At 42.5% G+C, this 21,460-nt stretch overlaps 5 protein-coding genes across 6 annotated transcripts; 4 read left to right on the top strand and 1 right to left on the bottom strand.

Annotated features, from left to right (window-relative positions):
- Positions 1 to 13: 13 nt before the first annotated feature.
- LOC145695472 (uncharacterized) lies at positions 14 to 10,596 on the bottom strand. Of its 2 annotated transcripts, XM_081772454.1 has the most exons (13): positions 10,418 to 10,596; positions 6,964 to 7,995; positions 6,384 to 6,527; positions 6,222 to 6,260; positions 5,328 to 5,639; positions 4,745 to 5,288; positions 4,473 to 4,701; positions 4,276 to 4,429; positions 4,090 to 4,231; positions 3,828 to 4,044; positions 1,238 to 3,781; positions 672 to 1,173; positions 14 to 628 (listed from the first exon to the last, which is right to left on the bottom strand). In XM_081772454.1, the coding sequence occupies exons 1-13, from the start codon at positions 10,527 to 10,529 to the stop codon at positions 159 to 161; spliced, it is 6,441 nt and encodes a 2,146-aa protein (XP_081628580.1). In that variant the 5' UTR covers positions 10,530 to 10,596; the 3' UTR covers positions 14 to 158. The 2 variants fall into 2 exon arrangements, with proteins under 2 accessions (XP_081628580.1, XP_081628581.1); XM_081772455.1 differs by lacking the exon at positions 6,222 to 6,260.
- A 3,678-nt stretch (positions 10,597 to 14,274) lies between these two features.
- LOC145712263 (uncharacterized) lies at positions 14,275 to 16,945 on the top strand. The gene is made up of 5 exons (XM_081789952.1): positions 14,275 to 15,914; positions 16,038 to 16,243; positions 16,288 to 16,526; positions 16,572 to 16,751; positions 16,796 to 16,945. Exons 1-5 carry the CDS (start codon positions 14,353 to 14,355, stop codon positions 16,895 to 16,897), a joined length of 2,289 nt encoding a protein of 762 aa, XP_081646078.1. The 5' UTR covers positions 14,275 to 14,352; the 3' UTR covers positions 16,898 to 16,945.
- Positions 16,946 to 17,045: 100 nt separating this feature from the next.
- LOC145707129 (UNC93-like protein MFSD11) lies at positions 17,046 to 17,663 on the top strand. The gene is made up of 2 exons (XM_081784617.1): positions 17,046 to 17,346; positions 17,392 to 17,663. The coding sequence occupies exons 1-2, from the start codon at positions 17,091 to 17,093 to the stop codon at positions 17,646 to 17,648; spliced, it is 513 nt and encodes a 170-aa protein (XP_081640743.1). The 5' UTR covers positions 17,046 to 17,090; the 3' UTR covers positions 17,649 to 17,663.
- A 24-nt stretch (positions 17,664 to 17,687) lies between these two features.
- LOC145707121 (UNC93-like protein MFSD11) lies at positions 17,688 to 18,767 on the top strand. The gene is made up of 3 exons (XM_081784606.1): positions 17,688 to 18,294; positions 18,337 to 18,577; positions 18,624 to 18,767. The coding sequence occupies exons 1-3, from the start codon at positions 17,771 to 17,773 to the stop codon at positions 18,765 to 18,767; spliced, it is 909 nt and encodes a 302-aa protein (XP_081640732.1). The 5' UTR covers positions 17,688 to 17,770.
- A 146-nt stretch (positions 18,768 to 18,913) lies between these two features.
- LOC145711082 (uncharacterized) lies at positions 18,914 to 20,016 on the top strand. Its single transcript, XM_081788806.1, has 4 exons — positions 18,914 to 19,070; positions 19,141 to 19,400; positions 19,445 to 19,675; positions 19,720 to 20,016. Exons 1-4 carry the CDS (start codon positions 18,979 to 18,981, stop codon positions 19,929 to 19,931), a joined length of 795 nt encoding a protein of 264 aa, XP_081644932.1. The 5' UTR covers positions 18,914 to 18,978; the 3' UTR covers positions 19,932 to 20,016.
- The last annotated feature ends 1,444 nt before the right edge of the window (positions 20,017 to 21,460 follow it).

Below are 21,460 nucleotides of genomic sequence, written 5' to 3'. Positions count from 1 at the left end.
TTTTTATGTTACTTTGGAGTTTATTTAACTTGGGATTTGAACTTTTTTTTTGCAATAATTTTGGAGCTAGTCGAATGAAGGAGGCTGGGTTAGAGAGAGAGAGAGGTCCTAAAATAATTAAGTACAGTAAGTTACAGTTAGTTTATTAATTCGATTAGTTATTCTTCGTAATAATAGTTGAACTGCATTCTGTTGCAATTGTAAGTGTCGTCTTGCTCGCGCTGGAGTCGTGTTCGTTTTGGATTCTGACGCGGTGATTTGCATCTGAAGTTGCTCAAGTATCGCTGCGACTGTCCAATCGTCTGCAGACGTGGCTGTAGAATGACTCCTTCGAAGGCTTCGCCGCCAGGATTAGTTCCACCGAGCTCCATGTCGGAGAAGTCAGCGACTTGACCGTCAGCAACTGCGCTGAAATCGGATTTTTCGCCGAGGATGAAGAGTTCAGTGTTTCCACCAACAACATTCATGATGACAAGGACCGTGGAGGAGGGATCACCAGTGGCAAGAACAGCGCCACCATTGTACGAAACCGAGTTGATGTCGAAGATAAGGTTGCCATCTTCGACCTTGACTTCGCCGTTGGCGAATTTGAAGATTCTAGCGTCGGATAGCGACTCAATCGAAAGACCTGAAGAAGGATTTAGCCTATCGATCATTTGAATTTTGCTTACCGAAAGAGAATTCTTTGTCTCCAACCATTTCCTTGGCATTGAGTCCGACAGGAAGAGCAATTGTTGTGTTTGATTCCAAGTTGCGTCCGGTTTGAACTCGGATATCTTTGTTGTCCGGTTCTCGGTTGTGTCGGTAGATGCCAGCGCCGTCGAGGACATTGACGAATCTGTTCTCGCCCTTCTTGTTGATATCGTCAGAGTTGATATTCAATCGGCTGAAGCAGGCAGGCATGGACTTGACTCGAACTCCTCCCTGGCCAAGATCGTCGATGAGACCGAGTCTGGTGAGAACTCTCTTCATTCTTGGTTCAAGTCGGTATTGTGGGATACCACCAAAGTACATCGATTCCTGGTCGAGATCGTCCTTCAAAATGTCGAACTGGAACTTGGGGATGGTGAAGGTGAACTTTTTGTCAAGAGCTTGAAGCTTTTCAGCTGATGGTCGGTAGAGATCAGAATATTGGAGAATTTTGCCTTCGTAAATCTCTGCAGGGCCAGAACTCTTGAAAAATAATGAGTATTTTGATAAATTCAAGAGATATTTGAAAAAATTATTTTGATCTTACCTTCTTTTGCAAGCCGAATCGGATAGTGCTGATATCATCAAAAGTCGATGGCGAGTAATCCCATTCCGCAGTGTAGTCAAAGTCAAGATCGACCACTTGATCTCCATTAGCATCTTCTCTGTAGCCAGTGGCAATTCTCAGCGTCAAAACAGTATTTCGCTTTTCAACGAGGAGGTAAGAATTTCCACCAAAGAGCGCGGCCACGACATAGTTATCAGCGTTGCCATGCTCGGTGTACTGAATTGTACCACGGATCTTGCTCAAATAACTGAGATCAATTGATTTTTGCTCGATCTCGAAGTAAGATGATTTGCCGGAAAGGCAAGGACAGTCGAGGCTGTTGAGTTCCTCCTGGTCTCGGAATTTTCCGTTGTTATCGGCCCAGCACTTCGCTGGCTCGACGAGAGCATCAGAGACAATGTCGAATTTTTTGTCCTCTGGTTCCATTGTTTCGATGTCCAAGTCCCAGATGTAGACCATTCGGCCGTTGATTCTGACACCGTTGAGTTCTCCCTGGAGACCGCCGAAGATAGCTTCATCGCCGTAGTCACCGATTATGAGCTTGTTGTTGTTGTTGAAGTCATCCCAAATAGCGTACTCGGGGTCGAGGAACATGACACTGGGAGTGCTAGCATCAGCAGCGCGAGAAACTCGTCGAGAAAGACGCTTTCTTCGGTTGTGACGACGTCGTCGACGTTGATCTTCTCGATCGCCATCAGCACCACCATCGGCAGATCCGCAATCATCTTGAGCGCAAGTAGTGATGAGCTCGATTCGTCGACCCATCTTGGCAAACTTGATATTGTAGAAAAATCCGTTGTTGATTGGCATGCTTGATCGGAGCTCAAACTCGGCGTTGGCATTGACAAAAGTCGCCACAGCATGTTTTTGTTCAGTGTCGATGGTGACGAAAGAGTCATCATTTCCGAAAGAAAGGATGTTGTTTTCACCTCGCTGAAGTCGTACATTGGCTTCGATTTCAAAGTGGAATCGGCTGTCAGCAAGTTCACCGACGCTTGGCGAGATACGCTCAGACTCGGAAAGTTTTTGCGCGGTTTTTTCAAGTGGAACTCGCTGGAGGAGAGATTTTGTCGACTCGATCAAGTGTTGGATTTCCATGATTTGATCATCCAGCTCTGAAAGGCTCTCGCCTACTTCCGCGGCAATGTTCTGTTCTGGCGCGATATATCCATCGTAGATTTGACGCGCACTGCTCAGCGTGTTTACAATCGAACCATTGTTGAGAGTCTCTTCAGCCTTGGCAATAGCGTCGTCTATGATTTCCTTGTATTTGTCGAACCATTGTTTGAGCTCAACATCATCAGTAACGTCGTACTCACAAACTTCATCCTTGTACCAGCAGCCAGGATTCTTCATGAACTGAACAGCGCCTTCCAAGCCCCAGAGATTGGCATAATCGCCTTCAGCAATATCTGGAGGAGTTTTGCCTCGGTAGATGTCTTTGAGATCATCATAGACAGCCTTGATCTTGGCACCGATAGCATCAAGTCGAGCAATATCTTCGTCGGTGTACGTGTAGTCCTTGAGATTAGCAAGGTCCAGGAAGGCAATATCTTCCTGAATTCCGTGCCAGGTCTTGTTTAATTGTTCGAAGGAGCTGAAATCTGGGGCTTCTCCGGCATCGCATGGCTCAGTGTACATGTCACGGTTTCCATCGAATCGGCTGAGTTGTGCATCGGTATTTTCAAGTGCCCTTTCACCCTCGGCGATCATCTTCGCAGCATTGTAGAGAATGGCGGCCAAGTTGTGGAGACCGGGAACATCGTCACAAGTGACCTTTCCGTTATCATGGTAGGTGCAAGCGCCATCGGCAATGCTGAAGATCTTGAGAAGCTCGAGATACTTGTCGTGGAGAAGTTTTGCTCGAAGACGAGCATCGCCAACTTGCTTTTCGATTTCTGGCCAGTCGTGGTCCTTGAGATCTTCAGTTCGCTCGATAATCTCTGGGATTCGGAAGTCGATCGAATCGTAGTCTTCGAGCTCGTCAAGAGCGGCACTGGCGCTGTCAGCAAGATCCTCAGTGTCATCATTAGCGTCAAAACCCGCTTGGATGTTTCTGTTGACATCGTGGATAAGCTCGATGTCGTCATAGACTTCTTTGAGATCCTCTTCGAGTTTATTTACGAGAGCTCCGGTTTCAGCGTTGATGTCTTCCGCGTCGTGGATTCGGTTTTCCAGCGAGGAGAGCTTCTTGTGAGTGCTCGAAGCTTTGTTTGTTATGTATTCGACGCATTCAAGTTGATCAACGAGGTTGGAAGTGAGAGGGTAGTCACCACCTGGTCGATAATCGTTAACCATGATTAAATTACTGTTGGGAGCGAGTTCAGTGTAGCTGTACTGAGGTCGGTCCTGGACAGCGTTGAGATCATCGAGGGAGTTTCTAGTGACTCGACGGAGAGAGTTGACAAGAACGGGCAGATTTCGCTTGCTTCGGGAAAGAGCTGGAGAATACGAGTTTGGTGGTGGGTTTCGACCACAAAGGTATGGTCTTGGCTCATCGCATCGGACAGCTTTCCATTCAATCTTAAATTTATCAATTAGAGTTTGACGGGTGCTGGTGTTGACTTACGTTTCCATTGTTTTGGCTGACAGCGAGGCAAGTTTTACCGTCGTTGACAACGTCTTTGTTCATCTTGTTGATGTCAACAGCGTCAAGAAGGGCCGAGTTCCAGCCCATTCCATTGGCCCATCGCCATCGAACATCAGCCATGGCATCATGAGATCGAAGACCAATCCATGCCTTGTTGACGGGAGGCTTTTGGTCTTCCATGAATCGTTTCATGATCCTGAAAAATTTTTTATTGAAGCCCATAAAAATGAGAAGATCTTACATGAAAGTCTTTGGAATATGAATAACTGCTCCGATTCTGGGCGAACCCTGGATGCTAGAAGAGTTACAAGCAAATTGAGCGCCGTTGTAGTTGAGGCCATCAGTGTTCTTTTCGATAAAGAATCGCCATTTCTGATCGATATCTAGGATAGATTGGATTTATGAGCATAAATAATGAAATTATTACCTTTTCCGAGGCAGACAAAGTGCTCAAGCTCATCGGTACACTTCTCAGCGACAAAACCTCGTTTGGTCATTGTGACGCACTTCTTCGTCGGATCATTTGAAGGCTCAGCGAACATTGTCATATCGACGGGAATGCTTCTCCATCGAGGAGATTCCTATAATTTGATTTGAAAAATGTTTTGAAACGCCGATTCTTACCCATTTCCACGAATCTGGAGGAACAGAAGCAGTAGCTTTGAGGCCGATAATTGCCTCTTTGACATTGCTGCCGCGGAGAATTTCCTCGACGATGGTTCTTGAGTTCTCATCGGGAATGATAGCGAGCTGTTTATCAGTTGGGCATCGGGCGTTCTCGTAAGTTGAGGGGCTGTCGATGAGTTCGAGTCCAAGAGGATCGATTTTCTTTGGCGCTTCATAGACATCCTCGCTAGAAAGAAGGATAAGTACAAGTTTCAGAAACAACAAGTTACGTGTAATCAGAATAATCTTCAGGATCGATGACATCAGGAACAACAGCATCTTCGTCAACATCGTAACCATCATCACTGTAGTCATCTTCAAAGTCGTCAACGGAGTAGTCCTCAGAATCGTAAGTGTCGTAATCTGGCTCTTCAACAGCAACTGGTCGGTAGGTTCCATCGATGTCGATGGCGTTGATATCTCCAGGTGTAAACTTGAAGTTATCCTTTGTTGCTGGGTGAAGTCGTTGGCTGTAGAAATCTACTGGCTGGTGGTTGGAATGGCATCGTCCGGTTGTTTCTCCACCTCCGAATCGCTCTTTGACAACATTGAGCAGATCTACGGCTTCATCTCGCTCGGCCTCGGCAGAGTTCAAAAGAGGCAAGTAGACGTTCGAAGCGTAGATTTGCTGGAGCTCCTGCACTTCTCGTCGGGCGTCCTTCATTCTTCGCTCGTACTCAGTTGGAGACATGTTTTGGACGTCTTTGAAATCGTTCAAGATTGTTTCAGCTCGGATAGCTTGTTGCTCGAACTCTTGCTGGAGCTTGTTGCCGTCTGAAAAGGATGAAAAAGGGTTCGCGGAAGCTTGATTACCTTGAATGGTTTTATTGAAAGCAGCCTTGGTCGCCATAAAGACAGAAACCCAGTGTGCTAGTTCACCGTCTTTTCCGCAAATGTCCTTTTGCAAGAAGCTCATTTTGGCATCGTGGTTGTTGTAGAGATCCATTCCTTCGTTGATGAGAGAGATTGATCGCTCGATATCATCCTTGCCCTGAGCGAGAGTATCGAACTTGGTCTGAGTGAGCTTGGAAGTGATGACGTTGTTGAGCTGAGTCATGGTCTGGGTGACCTTGTCAGTCTCGGGGAAGATTCGGTCGAGGAGGGCTTCGGAGCATTCATCACACTCTAGAATCAGTTTGAGAATGATTTCGGGGGATAAAATGGGCAAAATCTCAAGGTCTATTGAAAGAGATTTTGAAAAAGAAACAAGAAAAGATGGGATTAGGGAAATTCAATCGGAGGATGAATTTCAAAGTCGGTATTTCTTTTTTGTTTTCCTAAGATACCGCAAACTGTTCTCATGATGCGGTTACATAATTTTTATACAGAATTTCTTGTCCATTAAATGTCCAACCCTTTCTTCCCACCCGGTAATGCTCTTTAACGACTTCCTCCCGGAAGCAAGAAGAGGCCCCTTATTTTAACGATGTCGAAAATGAAACGTCTTTGCGTAAATTGAAACCCTTTCAAGGTTGAAGTTCAAAAGCCAATGACATTTGACATTTCCCCAAATGTCAAAGTCACGACTTTTTCTTTCTCATTTACGGTTATTGTTACGATGGGTTAATTGGTGGGTAATTAGATCAATATCAAAGTCGATATATTTTTCAAAAAAGGCGAAGAGAAAAATTGTTGTTTATGAAGAAATTTGGCTGAGAAACGGAAAGTTGTTGCCAAATTTGACGAAAGACTACGCGTGTACTGTACCAGTTGGGAAGCTACTGTAGTCAAAACCCGCAGGAAGTTCTATTTATACAGTCAGAGCTATTCATCAGCAATTTCAGTTTGATTCACACTTGATCCGAGAAAAGGCAAAGGAGCGAGTTCGCTCGTTTTGGAGATTTTCTGGAATCAAGGAAGAGTACTTACGGAATTCACGGTCGCATTTTGGATAGTAAAAGATCTTGGGCGCGCAAGTGTTGCACTGTTTTCCACCGTAGTTTGGAGCGCAGTTGCATTGTCCAGTGTGTGGATTGCAGGTTCCTTCGGAATGGGCTTCCTCGCAGTCGCAGGCTAGAAGAAAAGAGGATTACTTTCAGCTGGTAATTTTTAGAAAAGGAGGGTTAAATTTACAATTATGCGCAATTATAATTATAAATCGGTCAACTTAGCCATTTTTTCGGCTCACACGTGCGCCCTGCTAGAATTTACGAGCGCGGGCTGGACGCGGGTCACGTGTGAGAGCGAGAGGAGGCTAATTATAGAGCTCACGTGGGAAATGACTTCCGACATGGCAAGCAAGACCCGGTGCATAATGCATGCGCAGTCGATTTTATTGGCAGCTTGATGAATTGCCGACGCAAGAATGGGGGTCAAGATCAAATTTTTGAGCCAAAAAAAGCTCTTCGAAAAAGCAGACGAATCTTATTGGCTTATTTTTAATTTTAAAATCAGTGGTTTTGATTCGCTTATTATCAAAATTCTCCATTTTGATTGGCTGAAAACTTACGAAGGCAAGGATCACTAAGAGGGGCATCATGAGGTCTCCAGAATCCAGGCTTGCATCGTTCGCAGTTATTTCCTTCAGTATTATCTCCGCAGTTCTGGCACACTCCACCGCCCTCATAGTTCATGGCCAAATCCATACTCTGCTTGTTGGCATCAACATTTTCATCATAAAAGCAAGTCTCAGTGTGTCCGTTGCAGTTGCATCGTTCGCACTCGTTCGGGTTTCCAGGAGTTCCAGGTCGCCACTTTTTCTGAACATGATTCGCCGCGCACTGATCGCAGTTTCGTCCGGTCGTGTTGTGCTGGCACTCGCAGTGGTACTCGCCGTCTTTTTCTACGCAGTTGTCGGCGTGGCCATTGCAGACGCATCGGCCGCCGATTTCGACGTCTTTGATCGCGTAGAAATAACGCTGGAAGACTTTTGGATCGTTGTCGCCGGCAGACATGAAGTGACCGTAGTGAGTGTTGACCTCGAGAAGACGGATTCGGATCTTCGTGGCTCGGGTGAATTCTTGCAACTCGATGGAAGTGGAGAAAGAGTCCTGAGATGGTCGACCATTCACCAATGAAACGACGACTTCTCCGCCTTGGCCCGGGTTGATTTCGGTGTATTCATCGGTGCAGATTACATCGCTGTCGGAATCGTACTCTCCATCAGCAGTTGGAACTTTATCGAACAAAGTGCGGCACTGCGATCGATCCTGAGAAAAGTACTGCCACGCGTCCCAGTTTTCTCCGTCAACTGATCGTTCCAAAACCCAGGTCTTCGCTCTCGGAGAGATTGCGTACTTGATCACGACGTAGGCAATGTGAAAGGGTTGCTTGAGATCGAAGGTGAGTGTGACCTTGTTGTTCTGCTCGCCTCTGCTGAGAGGAGGGGACATCCAGAAACTTTCAGTTCCGTCGACGACGTTTTCCACCGGGTGGCCATCTCTGCCGTTGGCGATGCAAGTTCCGCAGGTGTTGAAGTAAAGAGTGCAGTATTGATCAGCGTTGTCTTCTCCGCAAGTCGCGTTGGCAGTTACAGTTGCGACTGAAATGAAAGTTTAGGGGGCAAAATTTTAATTAGGGGCAAAATAAGGGCGTCACACTCAAATTCCTCAGATGAACTTGAGGAAAAAACGCGTCTGTGAAAAGTGCCAGGGCTCAAGCTTGAGTTATCATTCCGTTTTTTAGACAAAAAATTGAATAAACACGCTCCAGGGCAGGGCGCTTTTGAATAGAAAGAGAGAGAGAGTGAGAAAGTCCCTGGGAAATCGAGCTCGCTTGTTGTACTTAGTTATCTGGGTGGATAAATACCTCTTAGGAATGGGTTTTAGCATGGGCGCGTTTGAAACTTTGAAGTCGCCGGTTTATGTTTTGGGCAATTGGTAGTTCCGGTTATGTCGGCAAAATAGCCGGTGCTATCAAGGTGACATCATTCTAGCGGGCGCGAGTGTCTAGATTCTAGAGGCGGAATTAAACATGGCGGATCAAGGTTAATTTCGAATTTTGCCCAATTTTCTGTCATTATTTTCCAATTTGGGGGGCTCAGAACAATCGAGTCTACTTTTCTTGAATTTTCAAGTTCAAAATGCACTTTTCACCGGGGAAAAACGGTACTAGCTCGTTAAATTTGCGCAAAGCTGAAGTGCTCCGTCCGGCGTTTGAATCCGAGTAAATGGCCATTGTGAAAAAAGTTTTTCAACAAAGGCGTCTTTACCAAGGCCTTCACATTGGCAGGAGGCCAGTGCGCAAAATTTTTATAAATTTGCCATCCAAAATCACTGGCTCGGAAAGAAAATTTAATAAAAACGAAAATTCCCAAGATCAAAAATTTTTCATCAATCAATCAAGAAAATAACTCCCAAATCCTTTAATGATAACTTTTTCAATCATTCATTTTCCAATTCCAAGTACGAGTCCCTTATTTTTAAACTTGATGAATTGGAAAGTTGATGTCTTTCCGGCGCTGCCAAAATCGCTTTGAGTAATTACTCGCTTCAAATCAAGCGATGGAGCCGTAAACTTGGCGAGATCAAAAAGCCGCTAAAATTTTACGAGCTCAGCCGGGGCCAGGAGCAGTTGAGAAGGGCAAAGGGCCTCTCTCAGAGCTTTTTATGATGAAAAAAGCAACACCTGGCGATATTACTAAAAGTAGCTTTTCTTCCACTTAACTATTCAGCAGTTTAGTTTTTTATTGTAGCGATGAAAAGACCACCTATGAATATTATAATTACGGCCAACCAGGTGAACTTGCCAGAATACGATTGTGATTACGAATAATCGTACTCTGATGATTCTTGAGTCAGCTTCCTTCCAACCTGCTGATTGGATAATATTAGTCGGAAAAGGGAAAAATTTGAAAGTATGGGGATTTTGAGCCAATGAGAAGGCAATGTTCTTTATCTAAGCCAATCAGAAGCTATATAACCCCCCAAAACCCAAATTTTTCACCGGCCCAATAAATGGGGGGGTTATATATCTTCTGATTGCCTTGGACAAAGAGCACCGTCTTCTGATTGGCTCAAATTCCCCATATTTTCCAAATATGGGGTCAAAACCCAAAGTTTGGGTCCCAAACCGAAAATTTCGACCCTATTTTGATAGATAAATTCGAAGGAAAAAACCCTAGCGCTAGAATATTCGATTTTCTTAGCTCATATCGACCAGCTTTTTTGAAAAATACAACGCCGAAAAAAATTTTAGATCGACCTTGACCACGCGTTAATTACCAGTTTTTGCATTCTCGCAAGCGGTAATTATTCAACCAGCAAAAAAGCAACGACACGTGCGGCTGCCAATTAGGCGAATTTCAAAAATTCGGTGCCTTCAAATTCAAATTTGCGAAGAAGATTTTCGAATTTTCAAGCTTCGAAAAGTTTGAAAATATGTTTCAAGGTGCCAAATTGATGTCACTAGAATGTAGCGAAAATAAACCCAAGTTTTTAAAGTTCCGAAAAAGTTGCTTTTCAAAAACATGTTTCAACTAAAAACTCGAACTTGAGAAAAAGGGTTGTAATTACCAACTAGTAGGGTTCAACTTTGAAACGCTAGAATAACTCTTCAAAACAGTCATTAGCGAAGGAAAACTTCAAACTTTCCCAAAAGCCGGAAAAAACCGCATTTCTTGGCACTTGAACATGAACTTTTCCTAATCACCTTATGCAAGAAAGACGAAAACTCATGCCAAAATTCGAATTTTTCCGTTCCCGCAAGTTTTGTTTTGGCAACAATCTCTGAATCCCCCTGCCTTTATTTCCCACCCCTTTCAATTTCCAACCCGTTCAGAAAAGAACACTCATCAATCAAAATCTCGCAATTTCAATTTCCCGAAAAACTTGAATTCCGGAAATTTGAGAGGGCAATTACCCGCTCAAGACTGACCGGGCGGTTTCAAATTCGCGCCGCCGTTCCATCCACCCCCTGATACCCGTGAAATTCCCCAGCTCTGATAAAATAAGGGGTCCTTTTACCTTTTGCGAGGTTCCAACTCTTCGGCTGAATGATGCCATTTTCGTGGGCAAAGTCGATGTCCTGGGCCCTGACGCCGCTAAGCGCCAGGAACGCCAGTATTCTGCTCAGCATACTGGAATATCTCTGTCCCTGCAAGTCTATACGACTTGTTTGTTAAGGGGGGTATCTCTTTGGATAAGACAGGGGCCAAGTGAAAAAAGCTGAGAAAGGCGGATGAGCCGTTTTCTGTTTTGAGTTTTGGAGCGCTAGCGGCCCCAGGACACGCCAGGTGCGCCACCAAACGCCAGAAAAATCCGCCAGCACGGGCGGATGGAAACGCTCAACTGCTCAAGAACAAAGGAAAGAAGGAATTTATGATGCCAAGAATTAATCAAGTTCAAACTCGAGCGCTTTAGCACCGTAAATGCTCCTGAAGTTGAGTCAGTAGGTGGAAGAGATCATCCGAGAAGTGAGAAAATCTGCCCGAGAGGCAAAGTCTGAGAATGGCGCTGGAATTTGAAATTGTTCTGAAATTACTATGGGTAAAAGAATTTGAAAATCAAGCGAAATAAATGAATCAAAATGGAGAAAATCGTCCTTTATTTCAAATTTCAATTCGATTTCTTAGCTTTATTTTTAAAGAAAAATTGAATGATTTTTTTTTATTCTTATTATTTATAATTTTATTTAAAACTATTGATTCTGTTTGATCTTAACAATAAAAAGTGTAATTTTTTATATAAAATAAAAAATTTTTATTAAAAAATCAAAATCGATCATTCAAAATTCAGAAAAAAATAACGAATTATCAAAAATATCTTTTCTTTCCAAGGCCTCTTTTCTTCCAAGAAAAAGTCCTCCCTCCCGAGTTTAAGGCTCCAACTTGACGTTGTTTATGCTTATCCTGCCACCTGAAAGTTTCGGTTGATTATTTTTCTTCAAAATAAAGCATCATCACTTGTCGAGTTCGCACTCCTTCAAATTAACCTGCTCAAATTGAACTTGATTCTAGCGGCCCTTGAGCGGGATTTCTTGAAGGAAGACTTTTTGCCAAGGAATCTCCGCAGCCTCTTGAGAAGAAGATCCGGAACCCGTGTCTTCACACGTGCTCGTCTTTGAGCTCAAAATTTCAAGTGGCTAAGTTTACTTTTAGACTTTTGCTTTTAAGAAACCCTTCAAGTGGTCTTAGACTCTTTCTCTTTCAACATCATTCTTTTTATTTTCGCTGGATAACCTGGAAAGCCCTGAACTTGGCGCTTTTTGAGCGCAAAAAGGCGGTTTTTCGATTTTCATTTGGAATTTTTCATGATTTTCGAGATGAACTTATAAAAATTGAGCTCTTGAAAATTGCTTTTTTGGCAAGTTGAATGCTCTGTTTTAAACCACAGATGAAATTTTGATAAGCAAGTGACGTGAATCACCGGAAGCAATTGCTGTTTTTGTTGAGTACGAATCTTCAACGCTAGAACGGAAATGCGAAAAGGGCAGTTCACGGGGAGAATTCCTGATTTTAACGCGTACCAATTATTTGCCAATGAATAGTGCAAATATTAACGGGACTATCTTGAATTTTATAATCTTGGCTGAGCAGATCTGAGTTCGAGTTTTTGGTCTTTTTGTTTTTGGTTTTGAAAAATTTAGAGAATGGGAAAAAATGTTGGAAAATATCGGTTCTATTGCGTTGTCAAGAATTCGAACAGAGATGATCCGAATAAATTGTTTTGGGAAATGGATTGTGACGGTAAAGGGAATACACAAAGTTAATAATTTAATTTTTTATTCTGAAAGATCATTATTGTGTGGTTTTGAAGGCTGTTATTAACAAAAAACAGAGGGACAGTGAATTCACGCTGATGAAGAAATTGAAGCACGAAAATGTTGTTCGAGTTTACGAAGAAGTTCAGTTCGATTACAATAATTTACGTTATCATGGATTCACGATGCAATGGGGAAGTCAAGGAACATTAGAAGAATTGATTCAAACTAAAGCGAGAACTCCGAACTCATGGAATCAAAAAGAAGCACTGAAACTCGTCTCCCAACTTGTTTATGGTATGGCTTATGTTCACGAACAAGGAATCATTCACAGAGATCTGAAGCCCAAAAATATTTTCATGCGTGAAAATTATCTTCTCTTGATCGGCGATTTCGATATTGCAGGAATGAATTTACTAAAAAGATCTATCGAAGAACTAAAGATATGTTAAATTCTCGAAGCAAAAACTATGGAAACCAAAAAGACCGTAAAAAGAGGAACTCCTCACTTCATGACGCCTGAGTCTCAAGAACACCAAGAAGAAGAAATCGTGAGTCAAAAAACTGATGTTTGGGCTGTTGGAGTTATTATTTATATTATCAGTTATTTGAAGTATCCCTTCGATGATCGGAAAGAGTATGTTTTGCTTGAAAAAATACGTGAAGGAATGTTGTAAAATCAAATTATGCAACCATAACTAGTCTTTTTCATGTTATGAAAATTTTCATCATATGAAAGCGCGCTATGAGACGCCAGCTCGAAATTTCCCAAAATGCGATTCTCTTATCAGCCGTTGTCTTCAAAAGCTGCCAGAAAATCGAATTGAAAACTGTTTTCTTCTTGCAAAAGAACCTTCGATCAGAAATTTTATTTGCCAACTTGAAGCAAAAATTGCTCCGTGGGATGTCGACTTCGAAAGCAGTTACGAAGAATGCGTTCGAAAAGCAAATAAAAAAATCAAGGAAGATTTTGAAAGAATGTTAAGGCGCGCTTCTGACGAGCAAAAAGGAGAAGAAGCGCTGCAGAATTTAATTTACGAAAGTGAATTTTCGCTGCCGTCGAAAAATATTCAGTTTTTGAAAATTATTGGGCTTGGTCAGTATTTTGGCGCAGATCATGAAGATGAGCGCACATGTTTTTCTCTCGACCGAAGGTTCAAAAAAGAAATCCTGATTGACGCCCTCGAAAATGGTCTCAAATTCATTAATCTAAAAGTAAATTTCTTTGATATTAAATCAATTTCTCTTTCAATTCTAACATTTAGTTTCACTATACTAAAAATTTCGACGTGAGTTATAAAAACTGGCGAATTCGAGCTCCTTCGCTTGTCAAAAACAGAAATGGAACTTTTCAAAATTGGAAGCTTTTTATTTCAAAACGAGGCGAGTTTTTTTCCTTTTTTTGAATTTTGAGTTTTTAGGGACTGATTTGAGTTTTACTGCGACAGCTGAGAACGTTTGCCCGAGAACAGGAAATGTTGCTTCAAGAGAAGAGAATATCAAGAGCAGAGATGTCAATGGAGAGCAGTTTGTAGAGACGAAATTTCAAGGTCCAGGAGGCTTTGTTAGATGGAACATCTTCTTCATCAAAGGCATCGCGCCTATGTCAAACAAAATCGAGAAAATGACTGCCACTATCAAGAAGAAAGAGCAAGATCTTCAGAGCAAAGAAAGAGCTGTTCATGAAAAAGACGCAATCATTACTAGAAAAACCGCTAAAATATCGGAACATGAGTCTAATATCAAAAAATTAAATCAAACCATCAACGAAAAATCCTCTCAAATAAAGAAGCATGAGGCCAAAATCAAGGAGTTAGAACAAAAGCTCAAGAAAAAAAAGAGTTGCAAGTTTCCGTTTATTGGCAATTGCCGGGAAAATTCTTATCAGTGATCATTCCTTTTCCTCTGCGTTTTCTCCTCTGTATCATTTCATACTTCAAATTTACAACCTCACCATTCTTCCGTAAATCGAGCCTTGATTGGTACCAATAAACGGTGAAAATAATCTGCGAAAAAGTGTCCGACGGTATTCATTTTATTGGAGCACGTTCAATTTGCCCTCGGGCTGCTCTAGGACTTGCAAACTCGCCTTAGTACGATAATACAGCTCCTTGAAATTTGGATTAATCAGACAAACCAGATTCCTTTTTTACCGAGCTTGAAGGCCTTTTCGTTGATTTGGCCTTCACAAGTTTTAAAAATGAGCGTTTTACGCTTTTTATTCTTCCTTGTTTTCGTCAAGGCTCAAGAGATTCAAGAGAATGTCCATAAGAAGACCTTTGAAGTGACAAATGAGTGGGAAGGGGGCTTTGAAGGGCGAATTCATGCTCAAGTTCCCTGGTCAGTCAATACTACCAGCGGTTGGAGAATAGAACTGACCTTTGTCGGCACGAAATTGGCCGGTTTCGATTGCTGGAATGCGAATATAGAGAACCAGAAGATCGACATCAAAGATATCACCACCACTTTTACGCTGAAGAATCTCGAGTGGAATGGGGCGCTGAAAGGAGGGGAATATACTGATATCGGTTTTCAAGCGAAGTTTGAAGGGGAAGATAAACCTCCAAAGGCGATTTTGAAGTTTAACGATGTGATTGTTTTTAACGAAATGGATCCGAATTTCTCCTACGACCCTGGAACCCCTCCACCGCCAGAGGAAAATGAAGAAGGTGGGGAAGAAGGAGAAGAGGGAGAGGACAGCGTTGATGGGGTTGAAACGGATGGGGAGGAAGATGATGAGGAGGACGAAGAAGAGGAGGATGATCAACCAACTGGTATGGTTCCAGGTTTACGAGAAGAGCTCGAAGACAATATCGTGGAAAACGAAGAAGAACTGGAGGAATGCTTGGACGGCGGAAACTCCACCACAAATGGAACAGAAACCACCTGCGGAGAAGTCGGTCCAACCCCCTTCCCCGACTCCAAGATCAAAGAACTCAAGTACAACTACAAAGAAATCCTCCAAAAGTCGATCCTTTTCTACGAAGCCCAGCGCTCAGGAAAACTTCCGGAAAAGAACCGAATTCCTTGGAGAAAAGACAGCTGCTTGTGGGATGGATTCGGGAAGGGAGTTAACGGGTCGGATGTCGATTTGACGGGAGGATATTACGATGCTGGAGATAACTTGAAATTTGGCTTTCCGCTGAGTTTTTCGCTCTCGACTCTGGCTTGGGGAGCGCTGCACTACTGGGATAGCTATGTCGCGGCGGAGGAGATGGACAACATGCTCGACTTGTTGCTCTGGGGAAGTGCTTGGCTCGAGAAAGCGACTATTCTTGACAACAAAGGCATCGTGGAAGCAATTTACGTCCTCGTCGGTGATCCTGAGTTCGACCACGGAATCTGGAACGGCCCGGAAAACATCAGAAAAGAAATGCCGAGGCCTGTTTACAAAGTCGACACTGAAAAAGCAGGAACTGACATTGCTGCTGACTACGCCGCGGCTTTTGCTGCGATGGGTCTTGTGTACAAAAAAGCAGAGGAAGAGGAACTATTCAAGAACGAAGATCGAAATCGTACTTCTGGAACGACCGAGTTTCGAAAAATGATAAAATATGCAGAAGCACTCATGAGCTACACCGAGAAGTCGATGGTCTTTGGAACTGGAGATAAATATTCAGATTCGGTGCCTCAAGTGGGGACTTATTACAAGTCCACTGATTACAGGGATGAAGTCATTTGGGGTGGCATTTGGCTTTACCGAGCGACAGGGAAGATTAGCTACTATGAATTGGCGAAGAAACGGTATTACAACTGGGGAATGTTTTCTTCAAGGAAAGGTCTTGAATTGATCAGTTTTTAATAAATAAGGGTGTCACGCTGTAAAATAAAAATCAATCATTTTCCCGCTCTCTCCCTTAAAATCTCACCAAGACCTCCTTAAAGCTTCGCAAATCAGTTCAGTTGGGACAACAAAGTCCTCGGCTGCCAACTCCTCCTCGCTCAAGTCACCCGAGACGATCTTCGCGAAAACTACATCGAGCCTCTCCACACTTACTGTAAAAAACCTGATAAGGGCGACGCCAAATTCACCGAGAAGGGTCTCCTTTTTGTCATGAAATGGGCTCCGCTTCGTTATGCGGCTAATTCAGGTAAAAAATCAACAGCTTTGCGAGGATAAAAACAAAGAATTTAGCGTTTCTCTGTCTTATGGCGTCGGAGTACTCAAGCCGCCCGGATAGCATTTCTAAGCTCGCTGTTGACCAAGTAAACTACATCCTCGGAGAGAACAAGTTCGGAGGCAGCTTTGTCGTTGGATACGGAAAGAAGTACCCGACGAGGCCGCATCACAGAGCTTCTTCTTGTCCTGGCCCGGGAAAACCCTGTGGAGATAATTATTTGAACAGAAATGATGCTAACCCAAACTTGTTGCTCGTAAGTTTTTTGGGTTGATTTCAAAGAATAATTTTCGCTTTCTAGGGAGCGCTAGTGGGCGGGCCGGACTCAGAAGACAACTTCAAGGACGACCGAAAAGACTATATCCAAAATGAAGTGGCACTAGATTACAACGCTGCTTTCCAAGGCCTCATGGCTGGCATGTTACATAAAGAGCTGATAAAGAAACCAATCGATGTCTATTCCAATATCAAAAAACCCATGGTGAGCATTCCCTTCAATTCCAAAAGAGTTCATCCCCTTTTTAGAGCGTTCCTCTGTCGAAAAACACATCCTCGTCGTCGAAAAGTAGTTTCCATTTCATTATTTCTTCAAGTTCAATTTTGCTTATTCTTTTTATGATGATGTAAAAAAACCTTTCCTTATTTTTCTGCCGCTTTAGCAAACAAAATAAACGATACTCGTGTTTCATAATTATAAGTTCTTTCATCCCCCAGGCAAAGATGCGAATTCTAGATGGGGAATTTCAAGCTAAAGTTTGGTGGGAGCTTTTTTGTATTTGTTATTTGCCAAGGCGAAAATTCGGTGAGTCAGAGGTCGACAATGGAAGAGAAAATTTTTCTTGGTGAAAATGAGGAGAAGAAAGAGCGGCAGGGATTGAGCGATAAATGGAAGTTGGTGAATGTTGTGCTGCTTGGGTTTGCCTTTATGCTACTGTTTACTGCGTTTTTGACGACTTCGATGATCGGGAAATATGTGACGGACTCGTTGAAGACGGAGATTTTGGAGGAACTGGATGAGAATGATGAGGACTTCTTGCATTTCAACGATACTTACTGGCTAACCTACCATTCTGAAGGTACTTTTTGTTGTCTTCATCCTTTTTTCAATGAGTTTTTTCAAGAAAATTCGATGAATGAAACGTACAGTATGATACAAAATGAATATGCTGACGGCTTGCTTGGCGATGGATACATTTCATTGTCGATCGTCTATGTCTCCTTCGCCCTAACGAATTTTATCGCTCCTGGAGTTGTTGGCATACTTGGGCATAAAACAACAATGTTCATTGCGGCACTGACCTACTTGCTTTATATTTTGGTCTTTTTGAACCCGACTCCGCTTTTTCTCTATTCCGTCTCAGGAAACGGTCGATTTTGATCTTCCTTTGACCGTAAAAACAGTAATCGACCAGATTGAAAGTCTTGAACGGAGCTGGAGGAGCACTGTTGTGGACTGCTGAAGGTGATTTTCTCCATCATCAGTCTGGGACCGAGCGACTGATGTCCAGAAATACGGGGATATTCTCTTCATTCTTTCTCTGCAGCATGATCAATGGCAATATTTATATCATGTTCGCTTGGCAAGGGGAGAAATATGTAAGCTCGGAAATGAGAACTACGATCTTCACGATTTTCGCTGTGCTAGCTTCAACTGGCTGCGTTTTGCTCTTGTTTCTGAGGGGGAGATGCTGCGGCCCGGAGAAAATTGAAGACAAAGAAGAAAAAACACCATTCAGCGAAAAATTTCTCGAGTTCATCAGAACCATCAAAAAGACCTTCAAGCTTTTGCTCACCAAAAATATGGCTTTATTCGCACCCTACATTATCTATTCCGGCTTTTACTTTGGCTTTCTCAGTGGCGTTTACCCGACCGTCGTCGGGAATTCCAAAAATCTCGAAGATTCTAGCGCGCAAGTTGGCTACACTGGATTGTTGACTGGAATCGGAGGGCTGGTTTCTAGCGCTGTTTTTGTCTTTGGATCGAAGTTTTTTGACAAATTTAATCGATCAAGCATCGCTATAACGTTAGTCGGCACTAGAATTTCAAAATATAAAATATTTTCTAGCTTTTTGTTGTTGCACTTGGTTTCGTACATTCTGACTTCTGTCAATTTTCCTCACGATTCCAATTTTACATCGACAGAAGATCTGCCCGATTGGAATATTTTTGGATCAACGAATCTAAATGTTGCGATTCTCATCGCTTTTCTGATGGGATTTGGCGATGGTGGGTTGAAGAATGTGCTCTTCTCTTCTGTAACTGAAGGTTTTTCGACCGAGACGACCTCTGCTTTTGCGCTCAAACAGGTGACAAAATTTAGATCAAGAATTTCATCATAAGTCGTTTTTTTAGTTCATGGATGCTCTTTCAAGTGCAGTCTGTTTCTTCATTAGCAATTCGATAAACCTACTAACCTTACTGCTTATTCTAGCCGTGCTAAATATTCTCAGTATGATCACTTTCACAATTTTCCGAAAAAGAATTGAAACTCATTAAAATCGCTGATTGTTAAATATTTTTCTCGTTGATTGACTACAGATAAAAATTCGACTGAATCGCAGTCTGATAATCACATGGTAAAAATCTTGGTATGAGTCAGCAAGGTTTTGGAAGTCGGCTTCTGAGTGGCTAAAAAAGGGAAAGTTAGGCCAGCTTCAACGCGCTTGATTTTTAGCGATTGTTGCCAATACTGTTCGATTTACAGAGAATGAAGATTCTTCTAAAAAATATCTCTTTCACAGCTGATTTTGCAAAAGTCGCAAGCGTTGGTTCACGAGGAAAATGTTTCCAGTGCAACAGGTATTATCATATTTTCGTTATTTATAAAATTTCACATTTCATCTTGTAAATTTCCGAATCTTCTTTTCAGGCTTCCTCAATCGCTTGCCAAAATCAACGGACATTATTATTGCCGATCATGTGCTGAAGAAAAAAAGACATCCAATTCTTACAACCGCAATGGCGGTTATTACAATCAGTCAACTGGATATTATCAGCCGCCAAAGTTCGAACCATCTGATGCGAAATTCAAATGTCCTGTGGGAGCATGCACAACTGATCAACTTTCGTTTGGTGAATATTTCGTTGGAGCATGCTGTGAAAAAGCAAACGACTGGAAGTGGAAGGATCGTAAGTTTTTTCACTTGATATGAAATTTTAACTATCCTGTGTAGATAATTACGAGACTCTCTCGATTGTCAGCAAAGAATACGAAACTGCCCGAGAAGAAGAAGGTTCTGCTGAAAAAGTCGCAGAAGATGCCGATAAAGCCCTCGAAGATGCGAAAAAGAAGTCGAAAGAGGCTCATGAAGCTCTTGATCAGAAGAAAATTTGGCGCAAGAAGGTTCAAAAACGTCACTTGTTTCTTTCAACTGAGGCGATGAAGGAAGATAATGACGAATTAGGTAAGAAATTTTTACTAGTTAGCTTGAATTAAAAATATTTTCAGAAGACATGGTTGTTGTTAAGCAGGCTAAATTGGATGACAAGCTCAAATGCAAGGTGTGCCTCGAAAACTACGACAACAATCATCCCCAAGTCATCCTCATTACATGTGGCCATCACTTTTGCTCACCTTGCATCGCTGCTCTTCAACAGAAAAACTGCCCGACCTGCCGAACTCGATTCACTCCTGCCAAGATCCTCAAGGTCTTCGACTAAATTTCTCTGCCAGATCACTAGAATTTTGTTTTTGATGCTCCGATTCATCTATCGTTGAGCAGATTTTTGAATTTTAATAAAACACAAAAACTGATATTCTCGTTTCTATTTTTCTTTATGTTCGATTTTTTTCTTATTTCAGAACAGTACAGTAAATTTTTGTTCGCTGAAGTTTTGTTTATCTTGTCCAGTGTTGAATATCACTTTCCCGAAGTTGCAGGAAAGAAGAGGCTATTAGTGAAAATTTCAGGTTTTTGAAGTGGCTAACTCGCAGCCGCCTGATGGAGCTTTTTTCTGATGGGAACATCTTGCCAATCTCAGCTTCTAAGTACCAATCTATACAATTATGCGGCGGAGAGCAACGTGAGTTCCTCCATCTTTCTTTGAAGTTAAATTATCGCGCTAGAAGAACAATGAAGGTTCGGTCGTTCCATCCGTTGTCCAGGGCTTCGTCGAGCTTTGATTCCAGAAGAGCTCCGTTTTCCCAGAAGGTCAAAAGAGCATCTCTGCATTTTGTCCGAATATGATCGAATGCTGCTTGGCCGTATCGTTCACGAAGCTTGTCGACTCCTACCCGAGCGTAGAGGGCAAAAGAGATGACGGATTGAATGATGATGTCGACGAAGCAGCCGAGGCGATCGATGTCGAAGTTGGGGAGACCAGAACGCTTGTATCTTCGAATAGTCGTCTGTATATTCCGCAAAGCTTTTCGACAAGCCGAATCGGTCCGTCTCTCGCTCAATTTTTCCAGAAATTCTTCAGCTTTCTTGAGCCGCGATTGTTCAAAAAGTCTCAATTGTCGTTCCATTTTTTTTCAACTGACGAACTTCGGGTTGTAGCGGTCGTTTTATACGACTTTAGTAAGATTGATAATGCTGCTTTATTAATAAGAATATCCAGATTCATCACCTTGCGTCAGTTATCATTTCAGCGTCAACGGTTATTCTCCACGGCTTCAAAAGAATTTGATTCCGATAGCCGGATGACGTTTTTACAATTAATCCGTTATAATTCTACGATGACTTAAAAATCATTTAAAATGACCCGCGAAAAATGGTTTACATGATTTTAGAGCCTGAAAATATACTTTGAAACAAAATAATTTATAAATCATAATGAGTACATGAGTATCATAATTGGCCGAATAATTACCACTTCTTTATCATCGCCCGTTGTATTCATTTGATTGTTCCAAATCGACAGCTTCAAGTGATTTGCAGACAAACAGAGCCGCGGCATGCGCCGTTATGCGCGCTTTGGATGGCGCTCACGAGCCGCCGCCGCGAGAATTCATGATCCCGCGTTTCCTTAATTTCTCAACATCTTTTCCATCGAGAATTTTCATCGAAAAAGAAAACGGCTTTTTTAGAGAACGTATTTTGATACGTCTAAATTCGCATTTTTGAAAATAAACCGAGAGAAATTGCATTTCTGAAATCCAACAGAAATCAAGCGAGATGTTAGGAAGGGAAAAGGAAACAAAGCCGCTGAAGTGGCTGAAGATTGAGAATTCAGAGACTGATGAAGAA

The sequence above is a fragment of the Oikopleura dioica genome, chromosome 1 (assembly GCF_907165135.1).
Source record: "Oikopleura dioica chromosome 1, OKI2018_I68_1.0, whole genome shotgun sequence".
NCBI classification, from domain to species: Eukaryota; Metazoa; Chordata; class Appendicularia; order Copelata; family Oikopleuridae; genus Oikopleura; species Oikopleura dioica.
This window is presented reverse-complemented; position numbering and strand designations above follow the sequence as displayed.